Source organism: Oryzias latipes, chromosome 11 (assembly GCF_002234675.1).
Source record: "Oryzias latipes chromosome 11, ASM223467v1".
Classification (NCBI taxonomy): domain Eukaryota; kingdom Metazoa; phylum Chordata; class Actinopteri; order Beloniformes; family Adrianichthyidae; genus Oryzias; species Oryzias latipes.
Genome location: NC_019869.2, coordinates 5,393,637 through 5,415,550, shown reverse-complemented (window position 1 = coordinate 5,415,550; position 21,914 = coordinate 5,393,637). Strand labels below are relative to the sequence as shown.

The window sequence follows — 21,914 nt, the reverse complement described above, 5'->3', positions numbered from 1 at the left end:
TGTAGTCACTGTACTAGTTTCAGGTTTTTAATGATTCACAAGACAATTATGGAGTTGTAACGATGACTAACCAAGTTCAAGTTTATATATAAAAGTGAACATTTAACAGGAAGTCAACACTTACTGGAAGCTTATTGAGGATCATAAATGTGAAACCAGGAGTAACATTATCCTCATTCATTAAAGAAAATATTTATTCACTTAGTTTGATACCTTACACGTCTTATTCTAAACTATTTGAAGGTGAAATTCCCTCCAACGTGACCGTGTCCTCACAGCAATTTACGTTTGGGAGGAATACCTCTGAGCAATAAACGATCTTCGGTGAGGTGCGCATCCCTGAACAGGTGCGCTCGTGACGTCACCGCTGAACTCCCAGGAAGCTCAGAGATTTCCTTGTTCTCGGGCTCGGTGTACGGTTCGGTGGCGGGGAAATGCGGCCGTGAATCAGTTCTGTTGCCGGCTCCGAACCCCTAAAGGCGCGAGGCTCAACGGCGGCGGAACATGGGGAAGAAAGAGGGAGAAGAACCGGAGCACGGTGAGCTGAAGCCGCCCGTTAGTTCGCTCGGTACCTGCTGGGAGTCAAGACAACAAACGTGTTGACGGTTCGGTAAACCGAAGTTTGAAGGAAAAATTTAAAAAATAAATTGACTTTTAATAGACTTAATTTGAAATGAGGGTTATTCTGAGACAACTTTAATCAAAGGTAAATGTGATTTAACACTAGAATTCCCGAAGGTTAAACTTTAAAACTAACATTTGGAGCTCAAAATATAAAACTTTGTGGATTTCTGATGGCAGGTGTTTTGTGGAACCAAAATTTGGGTTTAAAATGTAGGTCGTTAGGGAAACATTTGGAGGGAAAAAAAGGACTTTATTTCTTTCATTTGTATAACAACTTCTGTTTTTGTCAGAAAGGCGCTCTGCTTGTGGGACTTCCACTCTTTTTATACAGATTATGCTTTTATTTTGTGTTTTGTTTTTATTTTCTTTGTGATATTTTCAGAATAAAACAAATGAAAACATACATATGAACTAATTCTGTTCTGCAAAAACAAATATTGAAGAGAGAAAATAATTCAGCACAACTTTATTAACTTACAGATTTATGATAAAAACACCAAAAAATGACATTTTTATTTTCCTAACAGTCAGCAATATCTTTTCATTATTTAAACAAGGAGTTTTTGTTTTTTTTAGAAAATATTTTATTTAAATACTGTCTCAGGTGTAAAAACTTAATTAAAACGTAAGAGAATGAGACAAATATATATTTTTTATAGATTCAGGCACAAAGATCAAAAGTAACAAAGTCCTTTTCGTTTATTTTCTTGCCGAAAAAGGGGTTTAATGTAAAAATGTTGAATTGAACCGTTTATTTCCTCTATTTAGTCGGAGTAAAAGCCGCAGATGTTGATTGGAATTGGACGGTGATCAAATCTGCTTTTGTAAAAAGGTCGTCGGCTCTTCCTTGTGCTGCTTCATCCTAATGTTATGATAAAGACCGTCATTCCAGAGCGCAGAACTCCTGTGAGTGACAGCAGTGACACCTGAAGTTTACATAGGAGCTCTGCAGGTAAACAAACCCACCCTGCAGGTAAACATCCACACGGATCTCTTTCTGTCACGCATGGAAATGAACCTTCAAGGTCTGAGAGCTAAAGCTAAATAAACAAAACTCAAATCTTAAACAGAGCTCAAAATGTTAAAAGTGTTTCCCTAAAACAGGATGAAGCGGTTTTAGCTGTTTATTGTTTCGCAATCAGCAGGTTGACCGTCATAGCAGGAAGCGACTCGCGCATCGCTTCACTATTGTCATTTGTTCTCTTTTACTCATTTTTGGAACACTTTGCATTTTATTTTCACACACAAATTATTGACCAAAAAACTCTGAAAGCAGCGTTTAATCTAAAACTCGACCCCGTTAATAAATGTTATGCATTAACTAAGAAGGACGGGAACAAAAGCCGTGATGCAGCAGATCCTTTGGAGACTTTTTTCCATTTTTTTCCATCATAAACTGATCAGAATTTCAAACAAAAACATGAAAATATTTTGATTTTTTTGGAATCAATTGACTGTAGAATGAGTCAAAATGTTGATCCCAAGCCTCTGTTTTGAATTTAGAATTCTAGTTTAAAAGAGGAAAGATGACTTTTATTGTGAAAAAGCTGTTTATGAAGAGTCATAAGAGCTCCTGGGTGAGGGTTTGCTCAGCATGTGAGAAGGTCACATGAGGCAAAAACCCACATTTGTCTCATGAGACGCCGTGAAAGGACACCGGGTCGCCTCACTCACAGCTGCAGGTTTCCCTCTCATTTGTCCTACAGATTCATTCTGCGATTGTACATAAAAACATAAACTTTATTGTTCAACCGGACGTTGACATTCCCCTCTGTTTGCTCATCTCAGTGAGTTCAAGGTTGCGAACTTTGGAAATGAAGTTTTAAAGCTCTGTGTGTTTTTACAAGGACATAAAAACTGAAATGTCTCTCAGCCGGTGAGTTTCCATGATGATGTTTCCCCTAAACGATGTTTTCAGACCTGAAACGTGACACTTGAGAAGAAACAGGGAAGATTCTTCTTAACTTCCTGCTTTTTATTTCCTTGAATGTAAAGGAAAAACATGTTTCCTCTGCCTGAGATTCTCCTGAAACTACTGTAATAATTACATTTAAAGCTCAAGGAATTCTGTTTTTTTTGTCCGACTTTATAGAAAAAAAAAATGGGTCAAAGTTATGTCATATTTGCATGCGATGCAAAAGCTGATGCAGGTTTCATTTTCTCTGCAGCTTCTATTCACACCCATTCAAATGACTTCCAGAAAAGTCTGAGCGCGCTCAGTTCCACTGTGTTGTTGGTGACTGCATGGCAATAAGCCCCTCCCTCTGGACTAATTAGTATTTCTTAGTATGAACATTTATGTCAAGATTGTCAGGATGGCGAGAGAGAAAAACCCAGAGCATCAAACCTTTTATCTTTACAACCTTAACAACCCAAGATGATAGATTTATTGTGTTTTCACATTGGAACTATTTCATCACACTTTTTCCTTTCTTTCCCTATTAGTTAACATACAGTATTAAGCACTAATGCCAAGAGGACATGGCAAAAGTAACATACCTTCATTAAAAAAACCTAATTATAGTTTTTTTTTTAAGGAAAATAATAAGACTTTAAGCTATTTTGAGCTTTCGTGGATGTAATATTTGCATAAAATGGAAAAAGTTTTTCCACAAATATCTCTACACTTTAGTGTTGGGAATGTTTTGATCCTTTACTTCTCCTTTTGGATAAGGTTACTTCCTGGTCCAACAGCATAAATAAATACTCCTCATCTTCTCACTGGATTTTCTTCACTTTACAGAGCAAACAAGAAGGACTGGATCCATAAATGCTCTTTATTACACGTCTACCGCAGTAAAATGACACCCGCAGCTTTCTTTGTCCTTCTTTGAAGCTTTTTCTCTGTTCCAGGAAGCAACAATGGTTCATCGCTCTGTTAGCAGTTCGGCTGTTGAGCCAAAATCCAGCAACGATTCATAAAAAAAACACTTTGTGGTGAACCTGGATTGTTCTTCTGTAACCCTCATGCTATCCTAGGCACTTCGTTGGGAGTTGGGTCATCTAGACCCACTAGACAGGGGTCTGAACCTTTTTTCTTCAATGATTTGTGATCTTCACTGGTGTCCATGGATTACATGAAATCTTTCCACCTTTATCCACCTTTGTCATGGTAGGGAGAACACGTCAATGTAAGGGTGGGGTCATCTAAGATAGCACAAGGGTTAACCCTGAGAACCGCAGGGATGGAGACTTGAAAGCAGATTAAAGGACAAATAAGTGTAAATGAGTCCATACGGCATTTATTCTGGGCTGATTTGTGCTGCTTCGTCCATCATGGACGTGGTTTTCTGAGAGGTCGTATGAATGTGATTTAGTTGGATCATATGAGACGTTTCTAACTCGCGTATAACCTCCCTTTCCCAGGAGAACCTGCTCAGTTTGACCCAAGCTTCAATGGCCCCCTAAAGAAGAGGTGAAACTGTCCTCTTTCCTCACAAAATAAAAGCCAATGTGTGTATTTTCTGACAAAAGTCAAGTACCTTTTTTTTGTATTGTTTTGGCTGCAGAAGCTGCACAGATATTATCTGCCTCTTCCTGTTTTTGGCTGTCATTCTTGGCTACATCGCCCTTGGAATTCTGGGTAAGTAAAAACCCGACAGGTCATCCTTTCAGTTCAACCCCGTTTTTATTTTAGATTGTAGATTCCATCAAAGTTGTTTGTGAATAAAGCAGTCAGCAGGTTTATCTTTTATTATTATAATAATAAATATAATGGAAGTCACAGGTGGGGCTGTATGGGTGCTACTTGCCCTCGTGGGCCCCTCCTGCCCCAACCACCCTGGTCAGAGCTGCATATAGCAAATTATTAAAAATAAAAACACACTTTTCTTCTCCTAAATGGCGGCTATTCTGTTGGTTCATCTCCATAGCAACCATTTTAATTTTTGGTCGCCTGGGTCTGACGAACAGACCGATGTAACTTTTAAAAAAAATGGAAAAGGTAAAGTTTTGGATACCCTTAGCAACTGAGACTTTCTGTTAACCACGCCCACATGCCTTATATGGTTTGATCGTATGTTATATGGTTCTGTTCAGCTTGAGTCAACGATCCATGTATAACATTTTTCCCAATATTCTGGTAAAAAAAATGCGCATGCAACAGGGGAACGCCACTTTGGCGAGATCGCCATGACGGCACTGTTCAACACAGCCTTATTTGACATTTAACCTTTTTCCCATAGCAGCTTCCCAATGGTGCTCGAGGAGTTGGTACTAAAGGGGATTTTTTTCTTTTTAAAGTTCTTGAGGTCAACAAAACTACGTTTGTGATTTTAGACTCAACCTGTCGCCGTGTGCGTAAAATTTAGAAATGAATTTTTTAACCATAATGTGCCAAATTCGGATAATCGCCTAATTTAGCAATTTACTACAAATTGGCCATCTCATAATTATTATAAAAATTCTCAGCGACACGTGTTTTGGTTTCGTTTGTGGATTTCATAATTTCATCATTTTCTTTTTATTCATGTCTAAAATTCATTTTCACCTGTCTGTGGTGGGGGGTAAAAGTTTAACTGATGGGGGCAGAATGAAAGTAGAACAGTGAAAATGATGGCGTCCTTCAGTCCAGGACGGCCGCTGCTGCTGCGGGACAGAATAAACAGCTGTTTTTTAAACTTAAAAGTGTAATTATTATATTCCTTATAAATATATAAATGCTGGTGAGTTGATTACTAACCACAAACTCCAGCAACGGCCTCAAATGTTTCTGTTTTTTTTTTTATTGACTTAAAGTTGGCTTTGTTTGAATATTGATAATGAAATAATTGAAACCCGTTATTTGCCTCCTCGGTGCCCCGCTCGTCCAGATTTATTGCCCCGTCATCAGTCATTCCAGCACTTGAGGCTCGCCTCTTATCTAGTGTCAACAGGACCGCCAGACTATAACGGGCTGTAATGTCACCTTAATGTGTGCCAATCAGAGCAGCAGGTTATCTAATCAGTTTCACCTGAATGGATCCAAAGCCGGAAGTTTGTTCAGATTAGTTTGTTGTGGTTAATCTGAGAAACCAAGATATTCATGTAAGGAAAAAAATGTGTGGAAAGCCCAAATCTGCATTTTCTGGCGCCCTCTGGTGGCTAACCTGACTAACTACTTTAAGAATTAATCCTTCGGCTGTTTTCCAATGTGAACAAAATTATTCAGATCCAATATTATTATAATTATTTGTATGTTTTAACAGATTGAGATTTGTGAGTTAGACTTTTTTCATCAACATGACTTCTCCTTTTTGTTGCTTCTTTGTGTTTTGTTGCGTTTGCTTCAGCCTGGGTCTATGGAGATCCCAGACACGTTCTGTATCCACGAAATTCAACCGGATGGTTTTGTGGAGTCGGACCAAATAAGTAAGTTTAGATTTTACAAATACGTTTGTTTGAAAAGAAACAGGAAGAAGAAGAAAAACGGAATAAAAGGAAATTCTATATGTTTGATCTTAGACTTTTATTTTGAAAGTCGGAAGAAAGCACAAAGAAAACTGTATTTTATTTAAACAAATTAATTTAAATTTTGTTTTGCCTTATCTTTATATTGTCTTTCAAGTCTCAGAATTACCCCCCCCCCCCCATCCTGACTTTAATCTCCTAATTCAGATTTTTACCTCCAGTATTCTGATTTTTTTTAATGCTTTGCAAAATTGTGATACTTTCTTTCTATTTTGACATAAAAATGTTTATTTTTAAATTTACTTCAAATGCTTTTTTTTTGTTAAAATAAAAAAATGTGAAGGGGAAAAATAGCCTTTTTGGAGATGAAATGTTTTGTATTTGCTATTTTTTACTTGAATCTTAGAAATTCGACACATTGCTCAGAACTCTGGCTCTGATTTTTCTAAATCTTATTCAAATTTAACATCTGATGTTATTTTGAAGTCTTGGATGGCCAAGTAAAGGAGCAGGATTCCCTGTAGCCCCATTCCTCCTCCATGTGTTTCTAGACGGACATTAAACTGATCATACAGTTAAAGAAAATCTTATTTTTCCCTCAGAGACAAACCCAATTTGTTTTACTTTGACATCCTGAAATGCGCCACGTCAGTGAACGTGATGGCGTCGGCTCTGAACGGCCTTCAGTGTCCGACCACCCAGGTAGAGACAAACGGAACTTCTTCTCCTCTTCTTCGCTCGTTTCTTACTGGCGTCCTCCTTCCTCCTCAGGTTTGTGTGAAACAGTGTCCCTCTGGCTTTTGGGTTGTAAGTCCTCTGGACTTTGCCAAGAGCCCAAAAGAGGTTTTTGATCAGAACCTGTGCGTTCCATCCGCCAGCCTGACCTCCGGCGAGGTAAAAAACTTTGATTTTTACCCCAGAAAAGTTAAAGGTTTGCAGAAGAACTGCTGCTTGAAAGAAAACTTCCTGTTTCAGACGGTTAAAGGAATCCTGGATAAGGAGCTGTGTCCTTACTACTACACTCCTACCACCCCTGGTAGGTCGACGCCCTAAACCGGGCCGGATTTAGCTTAAGATGCAGTGATGGGACTGTTTTCCTTTCTCCTGTCAGTGTTGGGAAGATGTTTGCCCGATGTAACTGCTCTGGGAAACATCCCACCGAACTTTGCCCACACCGGAGGCCTCTTACCGTCTTCCATCAACGACACCGTCAGTCTTCTGAAAAACGGAACAGGGTGAGCAGCGCCGGACCTTTCCGTCGATCCACAGATAACCAAAGACTTTCATAACTCCTGTTCTTTCTCCCACTCATCTCCAGCTCAGGGTTGGTGCCTTCGTGAGTTATCCTTAAATGTTAGAGTAGAAGCTGAGTGTTGGTGGGACCCGCACTGGGAATGGCTTTAGTGTGGAGCAGGAGTCTGCAGCCTGAGGCTCTGGAGCCGAAAATGCTTTCAATAAATACTAGATTTGTTATTTATCTTTCTGCAATTTTCTTTAGATTTTTGAACATGTCAAATAACTGAAAAAAATGATGGTAAAAGTTTGAATCTACTCTCAGAAATGATTTTTTTAAATCGTCTGTGTTGATGTTTAAAATCAAAATCCTTACAGTGTAGAAATGCATTTACATTTTAAGAATTGTATTTTACACCAATGTTAAGTTTATATTTGAGCGTAAAAGGAGAACAAGGATGAATATTGATGTAAATCCCATGTTTAATTGGACTTTCTTGCATTTTTAAACATTAGGAGAATTTGACACAGGGTGTATTTTATTTTGAAAGGGACTTGTATGCGCTGCAGTCAAAAGTAAAATAAGTTACTGGTAAAATTCTTATATATATGAATAGAAAAAAATCACATGATTATATATTACTGATTGCAAGCTAAATTTGATAAATGTTTAATGACCACAAAATCGTTTTCTAAACAGTAAAGTGGGACTTTGTGGCTCTCCCTGTGTTCTGGTCGGTCAGAAACTGGAGCTTTAAAGGTTGCAGACTTCTGGTGTAAAAGAATAAAATGTTCACTGCTGCTCTGCTTGTAGTTATTAGTCTAATAGCTTTAGATCTAAAAGTGATGGTAGTTTTTGTCCTCCGTAGTTATTATTTTTTTTACTCCTTCTGCAAAATAACCTGGATTTCTTTTCAGGGACATCCTTAACGGTTTCAATGCCAAGGATGTTGCGATCCGGATCTTTGAGGACTTTGCGTCCGCCTGGCCGTGGATCCTCCTGTGAGTCTGCATGACTAACAACACGCTAAATGCATGGAGGAGCTTTGGCAGCAGCTCCAGAATTAGGTTTAAAACCCAGAAAGAGCCACTGGGTCTGCATTTTTTTGTCTATTTCTTTATGTATTTTTTATGAATTATTTATTTATAATTATTATGTATTTCATTATTATTTATTATAAAATTATTATTTTATTTTATGATTATTTCTACCTTTTCAAATGTGTATTATTTTGGCTGCTGTTAATGCTGCTACCCAAACAAACCATTGACTGTATGTGAGAGATGGAGTATGTTAGTAAAAAAATGGTTTACCTTTGGTTCCAACCAAATAAAGTCAATTCAGGCGCCATTGTTTCTATGGCAACAATCTCACCAATCAAAAGCGGGCTTACTGGAAGGCCACACTCCTACCACTTGATCTGATTGGTCAGTTTGTAACTTGAAGCTCGGGGAAAAATATAGTATTTGAAAAAAAAGAGGATTATCAAGAACTTGGTATAAAAAGGAGGTCGGAGCAAAAATGGTTCCTCTGACCCGGAGACGTCGATGGGATTTTAGCTTCTTGGAGCCACTTCCTGTTTGGAACGCCAGGGGGGAGGGGCCACCCAGTCCAGTTCTCGCATACAGTCGGTGTTCAGACCAGATTTTTTCATTTCCAGCAGGGCTGTATATACTGGGAGGAATCTGGTGATGGGATACGATTTATTCCAAGACCGTAACAGAGTCAAAATAATCCCAATATTTCAAAAGGATGACTTATGTGCATATATTTAAAAAAATGTACAGCTGTCATTGAGGTGTAACAACAACCGCAGGACTAACATCTATCTACCTCTGGATGGTTCTGCAGAGATCTTGTTGTTTTGGTGCAGAGCTGCTGAAAGAAGCTCTGCGTTGCCACCTAGTGGCAACACTAGTTAAGTGCAACACAAAAGTAACATGCTAAACTAATCATTAGCTTCTAGATAATTAACTAAAAATTGTTTTAGCAGCATTTGATATCAGTTTTGCTAAATAAAATATTGTGATATTTCACAGGTTTTTCCCTACTGCTGTACTTTTTGTCATTTTGCGCAAATGTTTCAAGGGGCAAATTAATCCATATTAAAATTGTAATTTAAATAATGAAAACATTAGACATGAAGGCTGACACAGATAAGCTTTACAAGCTGCTAACAGGATCCCTTAGGTTTGCCTGAAATGCATAAAAAGCCGTTTTTAAGGAAGCTAATTTCATTGTCTCTCAGCGGTCTGGTTATAGCCATGCTGGTGAGCATGCTGTTCCTGCTGCTGCTGAGGTTCACCGCTCCCGTCATGGTGTGGCTGCTGATCATCGGCCTGCTGGCGGCTGGAGCCTACGGTAAACCCGCAGTTTCCTTCTTTCCTGATTTAACGCCGTTCCATCGATGCTCAGTGACTAAATGTGTCAAGAAGCTGCTGCTGTGCTCGCTCTGGTTCAGAGGATTTTGTGTTGCAGGGATCTGGCACTGCTACTGGGAGTACGACCAGTACAGAGCTCAGGGCGCCAAAATCTCAGACGTGGGTTTCACCACAAACGTTAAGATTTACCTGCAGGTTCAAGAAACGTGGCTGGCTTTTTGTGAGTTCGATTCCAAACCAAGCTGCAGAATCTTTTTCTGCTTTTTTTTTAAACCTGGAAGGAAAAAAAATCTTTCTATCTTTCAGTGATAATTGTGTCGTTGGGGGAGGCCGTCATCCTTCTGACCCTCATCTTCCTGCGGACCAGAATCCTCATCGCCATCACTCTCATTCAGGAATCCAGCAAGTGAGTTCTGCAGCTTCAGAGATCTGAGTTTGACGTTGCAAATGTGATCCTGAAAGGTGGTTTTGTGCAGAAAAATCCTCAAACAGAACAGAACATTTTCCTACAATAAAGGAACAACGACAATTTCACACTCACACCACCAGGTTTACTCTACACCACAACCCACGTTTCAATGACCTTTGACCTTAAGAAGTGGCCGCCATCTAAAATTTTCACACCAAAAACACTCGCATGTAATTTACTGGGGTATTGTGAAGATTTAAGACATGAAGCATTGGCTCAAGTTGATCAAAACAATCCAGCATACGATCCGAACATTTTAGGAATGTGGGCGTGGCTAACAAAAACTTGTGTTGCCCATCAAATCCAAAAAAGGTACTTTTGCCAATTCTTCTTAAAATGACACAGGCATGTTCATCACCCCCCCCACAACCAAAAAATATAATGGTTGCTATGGAGATGAGCCAACAGAGAACCCGGCATTTTGAAAAAAGGGTTGTTGGTTTTTAAAGTCCCATGCAGCTCTGACCAGGCTAGCAAGGAGAGAGTAAGTAAGGGGCGTGCGACAGCCGGTCTGCAGGAGGTCAAACAGGCGTGGCGTGGCGAGGGCAGGGGAGGGGAGGGTAGCGGCTTTACCTATTTTGTCTTCTCTGCAAAAAGGGCTTCAAATTGTTCCTTTTCTAACTCTGCAGAGCCATCGGCCACATGATGTCCGCTCTGTTCTTCCCTCTGTTCACCTTCGTTCTCCTCTTGATATGTGTCGCCTACTGGAGCGCCACGGCCTTGTATCCTTCCACCTGCGCCGTTTTTGCCCGTCCAAACTGTGTCTCAACGCTCGAGTGTCCACCGCCGTTCTTCTCCTAAACCGCCGTTCAGATATTTAGCAACTTCTGGAGAACCGGTCTACAAAGTTGTGGCCCTCAACGCCACAGAACCCGGCTGCACGGGCATCAACGCCACAGAGTCATGTGACCCTCAGGTGAGTCGCGTTACTTTTCTGGAAACCTCTGGATAGTCTGCCACAAAGAAAAGAATGGATGTTCGTTCTGTTCGTTTTAGAGCTTTAACTCATCGAAATACCAAGACTGCGCCTCGGCCAGGTGCATCTTCATCACCTACAATGAGAAGGGGCTCTTCCAGAGGAACCTCTTCAACCTGCAGATCTACAACGCCATCGCTTTTCTCTGGTGCGTCAACTTTGTCATTGCCCTGGGGCAATGCACGCTGGCGGGCGCCTTCGCCTCCTACTACTGGGCCTTCAACAAGCCGGGCGACATCCCTATGTTTCCTGTCACCGGCAGCTTCATGCGCTCCCTCAGGTATGTGACGAAGAAGCATCTGCAACAAAACCCAGGTTCCAGGTCTGCTGATGTTCAAGAAAAAGAAAATTTTCTGACAAAATGGGTCAAAAACTGGAAGTTTGATTGGTTTTGCGGAGGTCAGGGATCAGATCAAACGTTTCTCTCCTACCTGCAGGTACCACATCGGCTCCCTGGCGTTTGGAGCTTTGATCCTGACCTTGGTGCAGATAGTCCGAATTCTGCTGGAGTACATCGACCACAAAACCAGATGTAAGGACGCTGCAGATTCTTTTTTTAAAATGCTCAAAAATGTCTCCGAGGTGACATGAGCGGAGTCCTTTTACGCGATCAAAGGGAACTGAGATGGCAAAGTCTTTTACTTTGAAAAGATTTGGGGTTTTAGGACTTGTAAAGATGGAATTGACCAACGTGAGACTGAAGATGCTCGGTTCTGTTCTGCAGCTGCACAGAACGCGTGTGCCCGTTTCATCCTGTGCTGCATGAAGTGCTGCCTCTGGTGTCTGGAGAAGTTCATCAAGTTCCTGAACCGGAACGCCTACATCATGGTGAGGACAGAACCGGCAGCTTTGGCTTCTGGAGTGGTTCTGGAGTCCTCGACCTGAACGAGTGACCCGTTTCTGGTGGCAAACGATTTTCCTGATCTTAGAACATTGACTGTTCTGTTTTGTCAGATCGCCATTTATGGGAAGAACTTCTGCGTTTCTGCCAAAAACGCCTTCAAGCTGCTGATGAGGAACATTCTAAGGTTTCTGCTGCACTCACACTCGCAGAAAATGCTGACTCACCTTTGGCAGGAATGTATGACTAAGCAGCGTCATGTTTGTGCGGTTCGCAGGGTGGTGGTGCTGGACAAAGTCACCGACGTGCTCCTGTTCTTTGGGAAGCTCCTGGTGGTGGGGGGAGTAGGTGAGGAGGAAATACTTTATTTGATTCTCTAATGACTTCAGTGTTATCTAAACTGATCACAGAATGAAGGACTTTGTCTATAAAGGTTTTTTTTCTTTTTAAACGGCAGACATGACTTCACCGATTTCTTAAAGCTCATCGGTATGAGCGATTTGCAACAACCATTTATGAATCCACTGTGTTTTGATGATAAAAATGTTGATGGTTTATCAAAAAAATACTTTTTTTTTTTGGCAAAACTTGTTCAGACGCAATGCATTGTGGTCTATATTCTAGTGAGCATCAATGCACACTGGTTTTTCACAGAGACTTCTGGGAAATTTCTAAGGCACAAGATTTTGTGATTGTAGATTTGGACAGCACTACAAAATGACCAACGCACTATGTAGTGAGTAGGGAAGGAATTCAAACACAAACCTGGGGATTTTTGCATTTTAACCACAATAAGTAAATAAAACAACTTTTCATTTAGGTGATCTTCTCGAAATTGCCCACACATCAGGCCAGGGTTATGTCAAAAATGCAGTTTTGTGGACCGCCATCTTGAATATTAAAAAAAACAAAAAACAAAGACCTGTAGTTCCAGCTACAAGTTCAGGGATCTTCTGACTCCTCGAGCATCATTTCGAAGCTACTGTCAGATTTAAATCGTTGGCTCAAGCTGAACGAAACTAAAAGACCTGCGACATGAACATAAATAAGGAATGGAATAAGGGCGTGGGTAACAAAACACCTCTGTTGCCAAGGAAACTCAAAACTATACTTTTGCCGATTCTTCTAAATGTGACAAAGACCCGTTCGTCATTACCAGGGGACCAAAAGAATTAATGGTTGCTATGGAGATAAAACAAACAGAAAATCTGCCATTTATTTTTTTCAACGAAGAAGGGGAGGGGCGGGGTGTAGCAGCTGCTCAGACGGGGTCAAAGGGGACAGCGTGCGGGTCACACAACGCCGCTCAACACCCTTTTTTGCTCATTCCTTAGTCCTGACCTGTTTTTTTTATTTAATGCATTTTCAGAATAAAAGTATTTTTTTAAATATAACATTTTTATAAGGACTAAAGTATCAGACAAAAAGAAATCCTTTCTCAGACAAACGTCCTCTTCTTTTCCTTCAGGCGTTTTGGCCTTCTTCTTTTTTTCTGGACGCATTCAAGCTCCAGGCAACTCGTTCAGCTCCCAAAACCTCAACTACTACTGGATGCCAATTATTGTAAGACACTAAATGTTCATTTCAGATTCCGATTACTTTTTTTTTTTTCCTAAACAAAATTACAATAACTCCATTTTCCTGGTTGTTCCTCAGACGGTGGTGTTCGGGAGCTACCTGGTAGCTCACGGCTTCTTCAGCGTCTACAGCATGTGTGTCGACACGCTCTTCCTCTGCTTCCGTAAGGTTTTCCTTTTTTCCGTGACGTTTCTCTGTCGATTCACATGGTTAACAAGTTCTGTGGCTCTTCCAGTGGAGGACCTGGAGCGTAACGATGGATCCATCCAGAAGCCTTACTATATGTCCAAAAGCCTCATGAAGATTCTCAATAAATCCAACAAGGCCGCCAAATAGAAGAGACGACAGAAGAACTGAAGGTCACGATAAAACACAGAAACCACTTTTTATGGAAGATTTTGTAGCTTTTACCTTTTTAACACTAGTCTACTGTAAAGATGTTGAAATGGATTTGCTAATTTTGCACATTTCGTCTTGTTGCATGTGCATCAATATTCTTGTAAACGTGAAAAAAATAATTTCATTAGAGAAAAAAACTTTTTTTTTTAAATATTCACTGAAATTTAACTGAGATAAATATAACAGATATAGACTGACATGTAATCAAAGCTTTAGCAGCTCAGTTTTGTTAAAAAATTTAGTTTTTTAATATATTTTTAAAAATGTAATTTATAAAAGGTTTACATGTTTCATTTGGAAATTTGTGAATAAAGTTTTAATTCTTAAAGCTTTATTGTTCTGACTGCAGCACCATACTGTTTTTGCATTTCTTCTTTCTTACTGTACGTCTGACCAAAAATGTCGCCCCCGTCCCAAACTCAAAAACCAAAATTTGTACACAACTCTGACCCAGAGAGATGAGTTTGGGACAAGGTAACCTTCCTCGAAAAAACGATAACATCACAGCATGAGGATCAGAAACATAACCTGAATGGGCAAAAATCTCTCAAAAATGTTTTAAGATCCACTAATGAAACCAAAACACGTGTTGGAGATGTTCAAAGGGAGTTTTGACATTATTATGGGATGGGTACTGGGCCTACGGCAATGCTGCCTTTTTGTGGCAATGCGTGAACAAGTTTACATTTTATGGACAACTAAAAAGTAAAATAGTTGCTATGGAGATAAAACAAACAAAAGTCACTATTTAAAAAAAAGGCTTTTTTTAAAATTCCGAATGGCAGGTTTAAAAGGGGGACGTCGGGCAGCTCCTGCTTGCTGTTTCATCAAATTTCAATTGTGTTTTGTGATCAAACGTTTGGAAAAAAAAAGACAAAATGACTTTGGTTAATTCAAGTTTTAATCTGAGACCATTGGGTTTTGTACAACAGTCCTTAAGCCAACACGGTAATTTAGCGTCACGTTAAACCACTTTCCTATCAAACGCAGCTAAACCCATCAGAAACATCAGAGTCCAAGCAGATTGTTTGTGTCCGTCCCGCAGCGGGACATGAAATGAAAAGTGTTTTCAGTCCAACTTCCAGGTGAAAGATCTCCAGATCTGCACATTTCAGGGACGATGAGTCTGGACGGTGGAGCTGCAGGGTCCCCTGGAGGCATTCATGGAGAACAATGGAAGATCTGACTAAAACATCTGGTTTTCAAAGCACGACTAGAGTCACAAACATCTAAGGACTTCATGGGCTGGTTTGGTCTGTAGATGGCAGTCAGCACTCAGAGCAATGGCATCTAGAGAGGAAACCAGCAAATAGTCCATTCCTGGCTACGCATGTGACCCACATCCCCTTTGAATGAGCAGGAATTCACCTTTAGAGTGAAAGGCAGTCAAACTTTTAATCTTTCATCAGAATTTACAGGTTAGACATTTAAGTACCCGAGTAACACGTATGACGAGAGTATTCCAGGAAGTAGACAGTTTGAACACTTCACAGTCGCACATCTTCTCCAGGGCTCTCCCATCCAGTCACAGCATGTACAATATTTATATATACAAATATATACTGTATGCACACATACGCACTCACAAAAATCCACAAGTGTTTCGCAATCCTGTAGCTTTGGAAAAGGGGGCGGTGCCGGTCGAGCGAGCCGTCACTCAAATCTCGGAAATATCTATAGTGGTTTCTGAGGATTCTCTCTGCCGGTCGTGGCGTTCTGGCCAAGTCGGTTATGCAATTCGTGGGAGGCGAAGCTCTGACTTTTAGTTAGTCTGAAGAGGAAGGTCGGCTCCGCCTTCAGGGCGGCTCCGCCTTCAGGCGACCTCCACCAGGAGAAACGGGTTAAGACAAATGTTTGGAGGAGGCTCCCATGGAGACTGAACAGGAACTTGGCTGCACTCCTAACCCCCCACCCCCCATGGCCAATCCACATCTGCCCACAGAGCCCCCCCCTCCTCTAAATAAAGAGGAGTTGGTAATCTGATGAATGAAGTGACCTCATCCATCTGATCATTCGGATTATGTAATACTGAATCTGAACGCCAAACCCAAACATTTCCACTTCCTAAAATGTTTTGTGAGCCCAGACGACCGCCACGACCGATTTCTGGGGTTCCACGTCGCCAGGCATAAAAAAAACGACGAGCAGGCGGGGGCTTGTGCTGCGGCGACGTGACTACGGGAGGAGGAACCTGTCCAGGTGTGTGTGTGTGTGTTCATGTGTGTTGCTGCACTCCTCCCTCCCCGTTTCCGATTTCGGTAAAACCACCTCCTCTCCAGGTCAGTCACACGCTCAGCAGCCAGAAGAAGAAGAAGATGGCCACGAACAGGAAGAGCGAGTCCTGCCAGCTGTTGTTGCCGTTCCCGTTACCTTGGTGATCACCTGCATACTGGTCTAAAGGTAAACAAGAAAGAAAAGACTTTCAAATTGAAGTAGTGAGTTTAAAAAAAATCTAAATTTGGATTTATTTTAGGCAAGAAAAATTCCACATTTAATGTAATGAATCCCCAAACTTTTTCAGACATTTCTGCAGACCGTCCTGTACGAGGCCGACATGGGCGTCTGATTTGAGTTTTTTTGTTTCTCTGAACTTTTGAGACAGAAGTTTATCTTCATTCTCTGTAAAATATTGATTTGTTCACTTGATTTCCTGTAGGAACCATTAAAATGTGAAATAAAGTTTAAGCCGTGACCATAAAAGCAGAAGACGCCAACTTCAGCCTCTTCTGACTTTTAAGATGAGACGGAAAAATACAAAAAACAATCGTGAAAACTGGATTTTTAAAAAAATATAATCTTAACGAGAATCCACTGTTTGAAGAACTTTATTAGCAGCATCCTTATAACATTAGACAGCTGGTTGACGATTATTCTGCATTATTATTATGGTCTGTGGGACCAACTGTCACAATAAATCCATATTTGGAGTAAAGACTCCTTCCTGGTTGTTGTCTGTTGAAAGCAGATTTATTTTATTTTGAAGGGGAAGGCTCTTCAGTTTCCTCTCTGGATCTTTCCACATAACTTTCTTTTTCGTTAACTTTGCTAGCTTGAAGGTTTTAATTTAGCAGTCGGTGCGGCCGCTTTAACAAAGTAGCTGATGCATTTTCGACATGAGACAGAGAGACTGGTGGAGAGAAACTGGTCGTTTTTCAAAATAAAACTTCCTTCAGAATCAGATTCGAAATAAAACTGGATAAAAGGTTGGTTGTGGTTTTTTTTTCCTCTTTGATTAGGGGACCGCTGTGTACCTGCTCTGTGGAAGGGGTCGTTGGCGTTGAAGACTGTCGTGAAAAAGCCGAAGGGGAAAGCGCCGATGCCAAACGACATGTGGAAACCGGTATCCCCGAAGCCCTGGAACATCTGAGCGCAAAGACAAACCCGACAGTCAAAAGCTACAACAGCTGGAGGAACATCTGACCTGAAATTATGAAGGAAAGTCATGTGAAGGAACATTTAGAGGCTGCTTTAGGTTTTGCGTCACACGTTTGTGGGGATTTTGTGGTTAAAAGGGTATTTTCGTGTTGCATAAAAGGTAAAAATCTGAGAGGGGAGTACAAACGGAAAAAGTCTTTTCAGAGGAAGGCGTGGGAAAGCGCAGACTCACCCCGCCTCTGCTCTCCGGCTCCGTCCTCTGCCCCTGAGGCCGGGGTGGGGTTTTCAACCTGCAACACAAACAGCCCGTCACAGAGAGGCCACGCCCCCCTCCAATGGGACTGAACACAGGCGGCGAACCTGGGGTCCTCCTGGCTGGAGCTTCCCCGTCCGTACAGCGGGATGACCTTCTCTCTGCTGATGCCCGCCTTGCACACCGGACACTGCTGCCTGCTGGGCTGCGTCTCCAACCACTGAGAAGGACAAGACGGATCTGACGCCGCTTCCACCAACGAGACAAAATGTTTGTTCCTGCAGGAACGGACTGAAGACCAACGGCTGCGCTCATGTCGCATCAGCAAACCGAGACCCGTTAAGGTCATTAGTGTCACACGGTGCAGCTTTAACGCCGACGTCACGTCAGGAGCGCCGCTTAAGCCCATTACCTCCACTTTCTCTGTGGAGACGCCGAACTGTTTACAACAAACACCTTCAGCCTAAATACAAACATCGGCACAAAACTCTACTGCCATTAGAACGCAATCTGGACTCGGTGGTTCACATGGTAACACTGATCTACAAACGCTTTAAATATCTGGAAGCCTTTTTTATTTTAAGTTGAAATAAAATGTCCTGCCGTTTACGTTGGCCCACAAAAGATGCAGAAAAACCTTCGGCCTTTTATCATTAAAGACAAAAAATGAAACCTTTTCACTGAAATCGATTAAAATGTCATTAAACATGACCAAGTACATCAGACCCAAAAGAAGAAGCTGCCTTGAGCCTAAGTTTTTCTGTAGAAATGTGTCTGAATCTTTCAAAAAAACTCCAAAAATATAAGGATCCAGTTTTATTTCTCTTCAAAGATCGAGTCAGAAGCTGTTTGGGAAAAGAACAGAGGATGGACTCACCTGATGTAGACAGGGCCAGCTGCAAACAGGAGAAAAGACAACAAATTATTCCCTTCTAAAAGCAATTTTGCTGCGATTCAGAGATTTGAAAGGAGGCTATTAGTTTAGACAGACATTTCAAACAATAAATCCGTCAGAAATGATTCGATCTTAACTCAAAACATTTGAAACAATTTTAAAAATGGAATCAGATCCCTGTAATCTGCATGACTTCCAAGCCTGCTCCAATGAGAAGCTGTGGACTGCTCCATGCAGCCCCGGCGGCCCTCAGGCGTTTTCTGGGAGCCGCCCGGCTCCAGGAGAAGCCTCGTGACTTTGACAGGAAACATGAAGCTTTTTCCAAAATGCAATGGTTACGATCCTTTCACATTAAAAAGTCTCATTTCAGGAACTCGTTTGAGTCTTTTTGCTCCCCAGAACTGGCCTTGATTCCAAGAATTTAGTGTGTGATGAGAAGAAAACTGAAATGAACCTCCATTTCTAACAGATTTTTGCTTTTTTTTTAAGGCAGAGATATCATTAAACCACCGTAAATCTACACATTTTAGAAATGCTTTGAGATTTAGTCATGAAGGAACTTGGAGCATGCAAACCAACAAGAAGGGCGGGACTTTCAGAACCACAGCAGCACTCCGGCGCAGTAATCTGCACTGCTTGGGTTTAAAAAACGGGGATCGGCGTCCCCGCAGTCAATTTAGGATCAAGGATCAACACAGAGCAAATCCTGAGTTTCAATACCAACTTTAACCTGCAACAAGTGATAAAAACCTGATTTATTTGAACTGAGAAGCCGCAGGACTTTGTGCCTTCAAAATAAAAGCTGCTTATCTCATCATTTTGTGTTTTTCAGATTACCTTTGCAATGAAGTCAGACGCATTTTTTTTGGCTCCAAACACCAGTTTATGAAATCATCTCAGAGATGGCTTGAAAAACTAATCTAAGCAGAATATTACTTTACAATAAAATACACCACATTTCAGTGAGAGTTTGTGGAAAATCCGACACTGCATAGCTAAAAGTCAAAGATGATGATGAATCCTATTCCACAAGCAGCTTGATGAGATGTTGCAGCAGGTGAGCTGATGTCATCAACTGACCTCCTTGCTTCAAAGTTTCATCATGTTACGTACAGATTTGGGGGGGGGGGGGGGGGGGGGGTAACATAGCAACGACGTTACATCAGCGCACGCCGCCGTGGGAGCTGCAAACACAGACACGCACCAGCTGGTCCACCAGAACTTGATCCGGTACTGGACCGGGATTTAACCCCCAGAGAGCTCCGGAGCGGTTTTTCCTCTGGGGGTTTTAAGTTAATTAGACTTTATTTGTTCTTCTTTTTGTTTATATTAAGTAGCAGCAATCAACGGCTGGTTAAGCTACAACAGAAATCCTTCCTCTGTCTGAGAAAAAAAACGGCGTGTTTGTACCGATTCATTCAACTGGACAGATTTTCTCTAAAACACACCAATACTTGTTTTTATATTTACAAACTTCTAAAAAAAGAGTGACACTATATTAAAAGACATATAATGGATACAATAAATGCAAATATATGTGTGGATTTATTTTTTTAAATGTCTCAAAGTTTCCTGAATGTCTAACATTTTCTCTGTTTTACCAACTTTTTCTATTTCTGTTCAGCAGCTTAAAGACAAAACTGGCTTCATCGCCTCCTTCTGACAATCATAGCCATATCAAATATACATTTTCCAGCTTTTCAAACAGAGTACAGGAAGCGCAGAAAGAGAAATGAGAAGCGGTTTTAATAACGATCGGCTGTGACATCACAAAAGCCAGCAAAGAAAATGAAAGGAAATATAACCAACAGTAATCAGAGTCGCTCTACAACCTGATCTATTGATGAATAGTTCCCTTTTAATTATGATGGTGCTGTTATGCCACTTCCCATCATGCATCTGTCTACACGCTGTCCTGCTGGCTTACAGCCCCTCACACAACCCCAACTTAATCTGTGAGCTTATGGCCCGCCCAGTTTATTTTCTGTCACAAATACGATCTTTTTCAAACTGAATTTTTTAAAATTCTGCTCCTGATTCACAATGATTTGAATAACAAAATACTCAGAAAATGTTTAATTTTCTCTATAATTGTCCTCTTTCATCGGAAAAATGCCACAAGAACATGTTAAACATTTTTAATAAATCACTTTCATGATTTGTTTTTATTCTATTGCAAACCCCCCCCAAATGAGCAAGAACTGTTGAAGGAAAATGTACATTTGCATTTTTTTACAGCTTCTTCAATACATTCCAAAGATTATATTTTCCTGCACTTAGATTTTAGTCCTTCTTGATCAATTCTTTTCTGGATTTTGCACAATAAACAATCTCTGATGTGTTAACCGCCTTAAACCACCAAAGTCCAAGCCTGTGCTTGTTTCCACACTGAACCCTTCGCTGCTTTCGATTACAGCTGATAGGAACCTGCTGACCCTGATGTCACATCAGCGACTCCCAGATTAGTCACACAAAAACCACTGAGTTTGTGTGAACCGACAACATGAAGGTTGAAGGTTGCGCAAGTTTGGATCACAAGGGGGAGAAAATGCTAGAAAGTCTTTGGCCGCAGGTTCCTTTCAGATGTGGTGAGCTGCCAGTTCAGATTAAAGTGGATTTAAACAGAATAGCTGATTAAATCACAGCAACAAGCTGAAGCAAGTTTGGCTCATCACAGACTGATGTTAAAGTTAGAAATGGTCACTAAGCATTTACAATAAGAGTTAATATGTCACAGATTAATACGTCACCTTTGACTGACAGCTGATAAAAATGCTGTAAAAAATGTTTAGGTGTAATGCAGTAAAACAGTTATGACCTGCCTCTGTAAAATATTAGTTTGTACTTTATTCTTATTTTTAATATTATTATTATTGTGGTTTTCAGCGAGGGGCGTGACTCCGCCGTCAACAGCTGACGTTAAAGAAGGCCGCGCGCGCGCGGGCAAATAACATCAAAAGATCATGGAAAAACACCCCCACACACTCTAATAACTACTGTTTTGGTTTCGTACCAGAACAGGTGTCCGCACATACTGATGACAGCGTCCCTGGCTGTGTCCAAACAAATATTGCATTCGAAGGTGGCCCGGTCCCGCTCGCTTTCCCCGCTGCCGCCGCCTGGCCCGTCGCGGTCGTTGCTGCTTTCCCCCGCGGGGAAACCTCCTCTGGAGTAGCGGGGATCCGCCGCCGCCATGACGGTTATCGGAACAGCGAAGGGAAGTAATCCGAACTGAGTCAACCCAAGCCACTCGTGCCCGACTGGTACTAGCGTTAGCCGAGTCCGACACTGATGGTACAGTCTTCACTTTGGACTGAGTTGTGGCTGCTGCTGCTGTCTGAGAAACCACTTCCGTTTCCGGTCAAAATAATGCTGTAAGAGTCGGGGGGCGGGGCTAAAAATGTAAATACAAACGCCTCATGGAGACTGTACAATGATTATCGTGGTTATTTACTTTTTAAGTGTATTTTCAATGTTTATCATCTATCTGCGGGTTTCAAT

General features: G+C 41.2%; 2 protein-coding genes across 2 annotated transcripts; one reads left to right on the top strand and one right to left on the bottom strand.

Annotated features, from left to right (window-relative positions):
- Positions 1 to 345: 345 nt before the first annotated feature.
- Positions 346 to 14,222, top strand: slc44a4 (solute carrier family 44 member 4). The gene is made up of 22 exons (XM_011480719.3): positions 346 to 538; positions 3,991 to 4,039; positions 4,134 to 4,207; positions 5,895 to 5,973; positions 6,615 to 6,714; positions 6,784 to 6,906; positions 6,988 to 7,048; positions 7,124 to 7,247; positions 8,164 to 8,247; positions 9,495 to 9,607; positions 9,725 to 9,847; positions 9,934 to 10,033; positions 10,726 to 10,818; positions 10,910 to 11,012; positions 11,093 to 11,352; positions 11,510 to 11,604; positions 11,797 to 11,900; positions 12,027 to 12,100; positions 12,191 to 12,261; positions 13,382 to 13,476; positions 13,570 to 13,654; positions 13,727 to 14,222. The coding sequence occupies exons 1-22, from the start codon at positions 505 to 507 to the stop codon at positions 13,825 to 13,827; spliced, it is 2,145 nt and encodes a 714-aa protein (XP_011479021.1). The 5' UTR covers positions 346 to 504; the 3' UTR covers positions 13,828 to 14,222.
- A 551-nt stretch (positions 14,223 to 14,773) lies between these two features.
- rnf5 (ring finger protein 5) lies at positions 14,774 to 21,763 on the bottom strand. The gene is made up of 6 exons (XM_004073758.4): positions 21,427 to 21,763; positions 18,396 to 18,414; positions 17,626 to 17,738; positions 17,498 to 17,555; positions 17,142 to 17,253; positions 14,774 to 16,284 (listed from the first exon to the last, which is right to left on the bottom strand). Exons 1-6 carry the CDS (start codon positions 21,606 to 21,608, stop codon positions 16,175 to 16,177), a joined length of 594 nt encoding a protein of 197 aa, XP_004073806.1. The 5' UTR covers positions 21,609 to 21,763; the 3' UTR covers positions 14,774 to 16,174.
- Between the last annotated feature and the right edge of the window lie 151 nt (positions 21,764 to 21,914).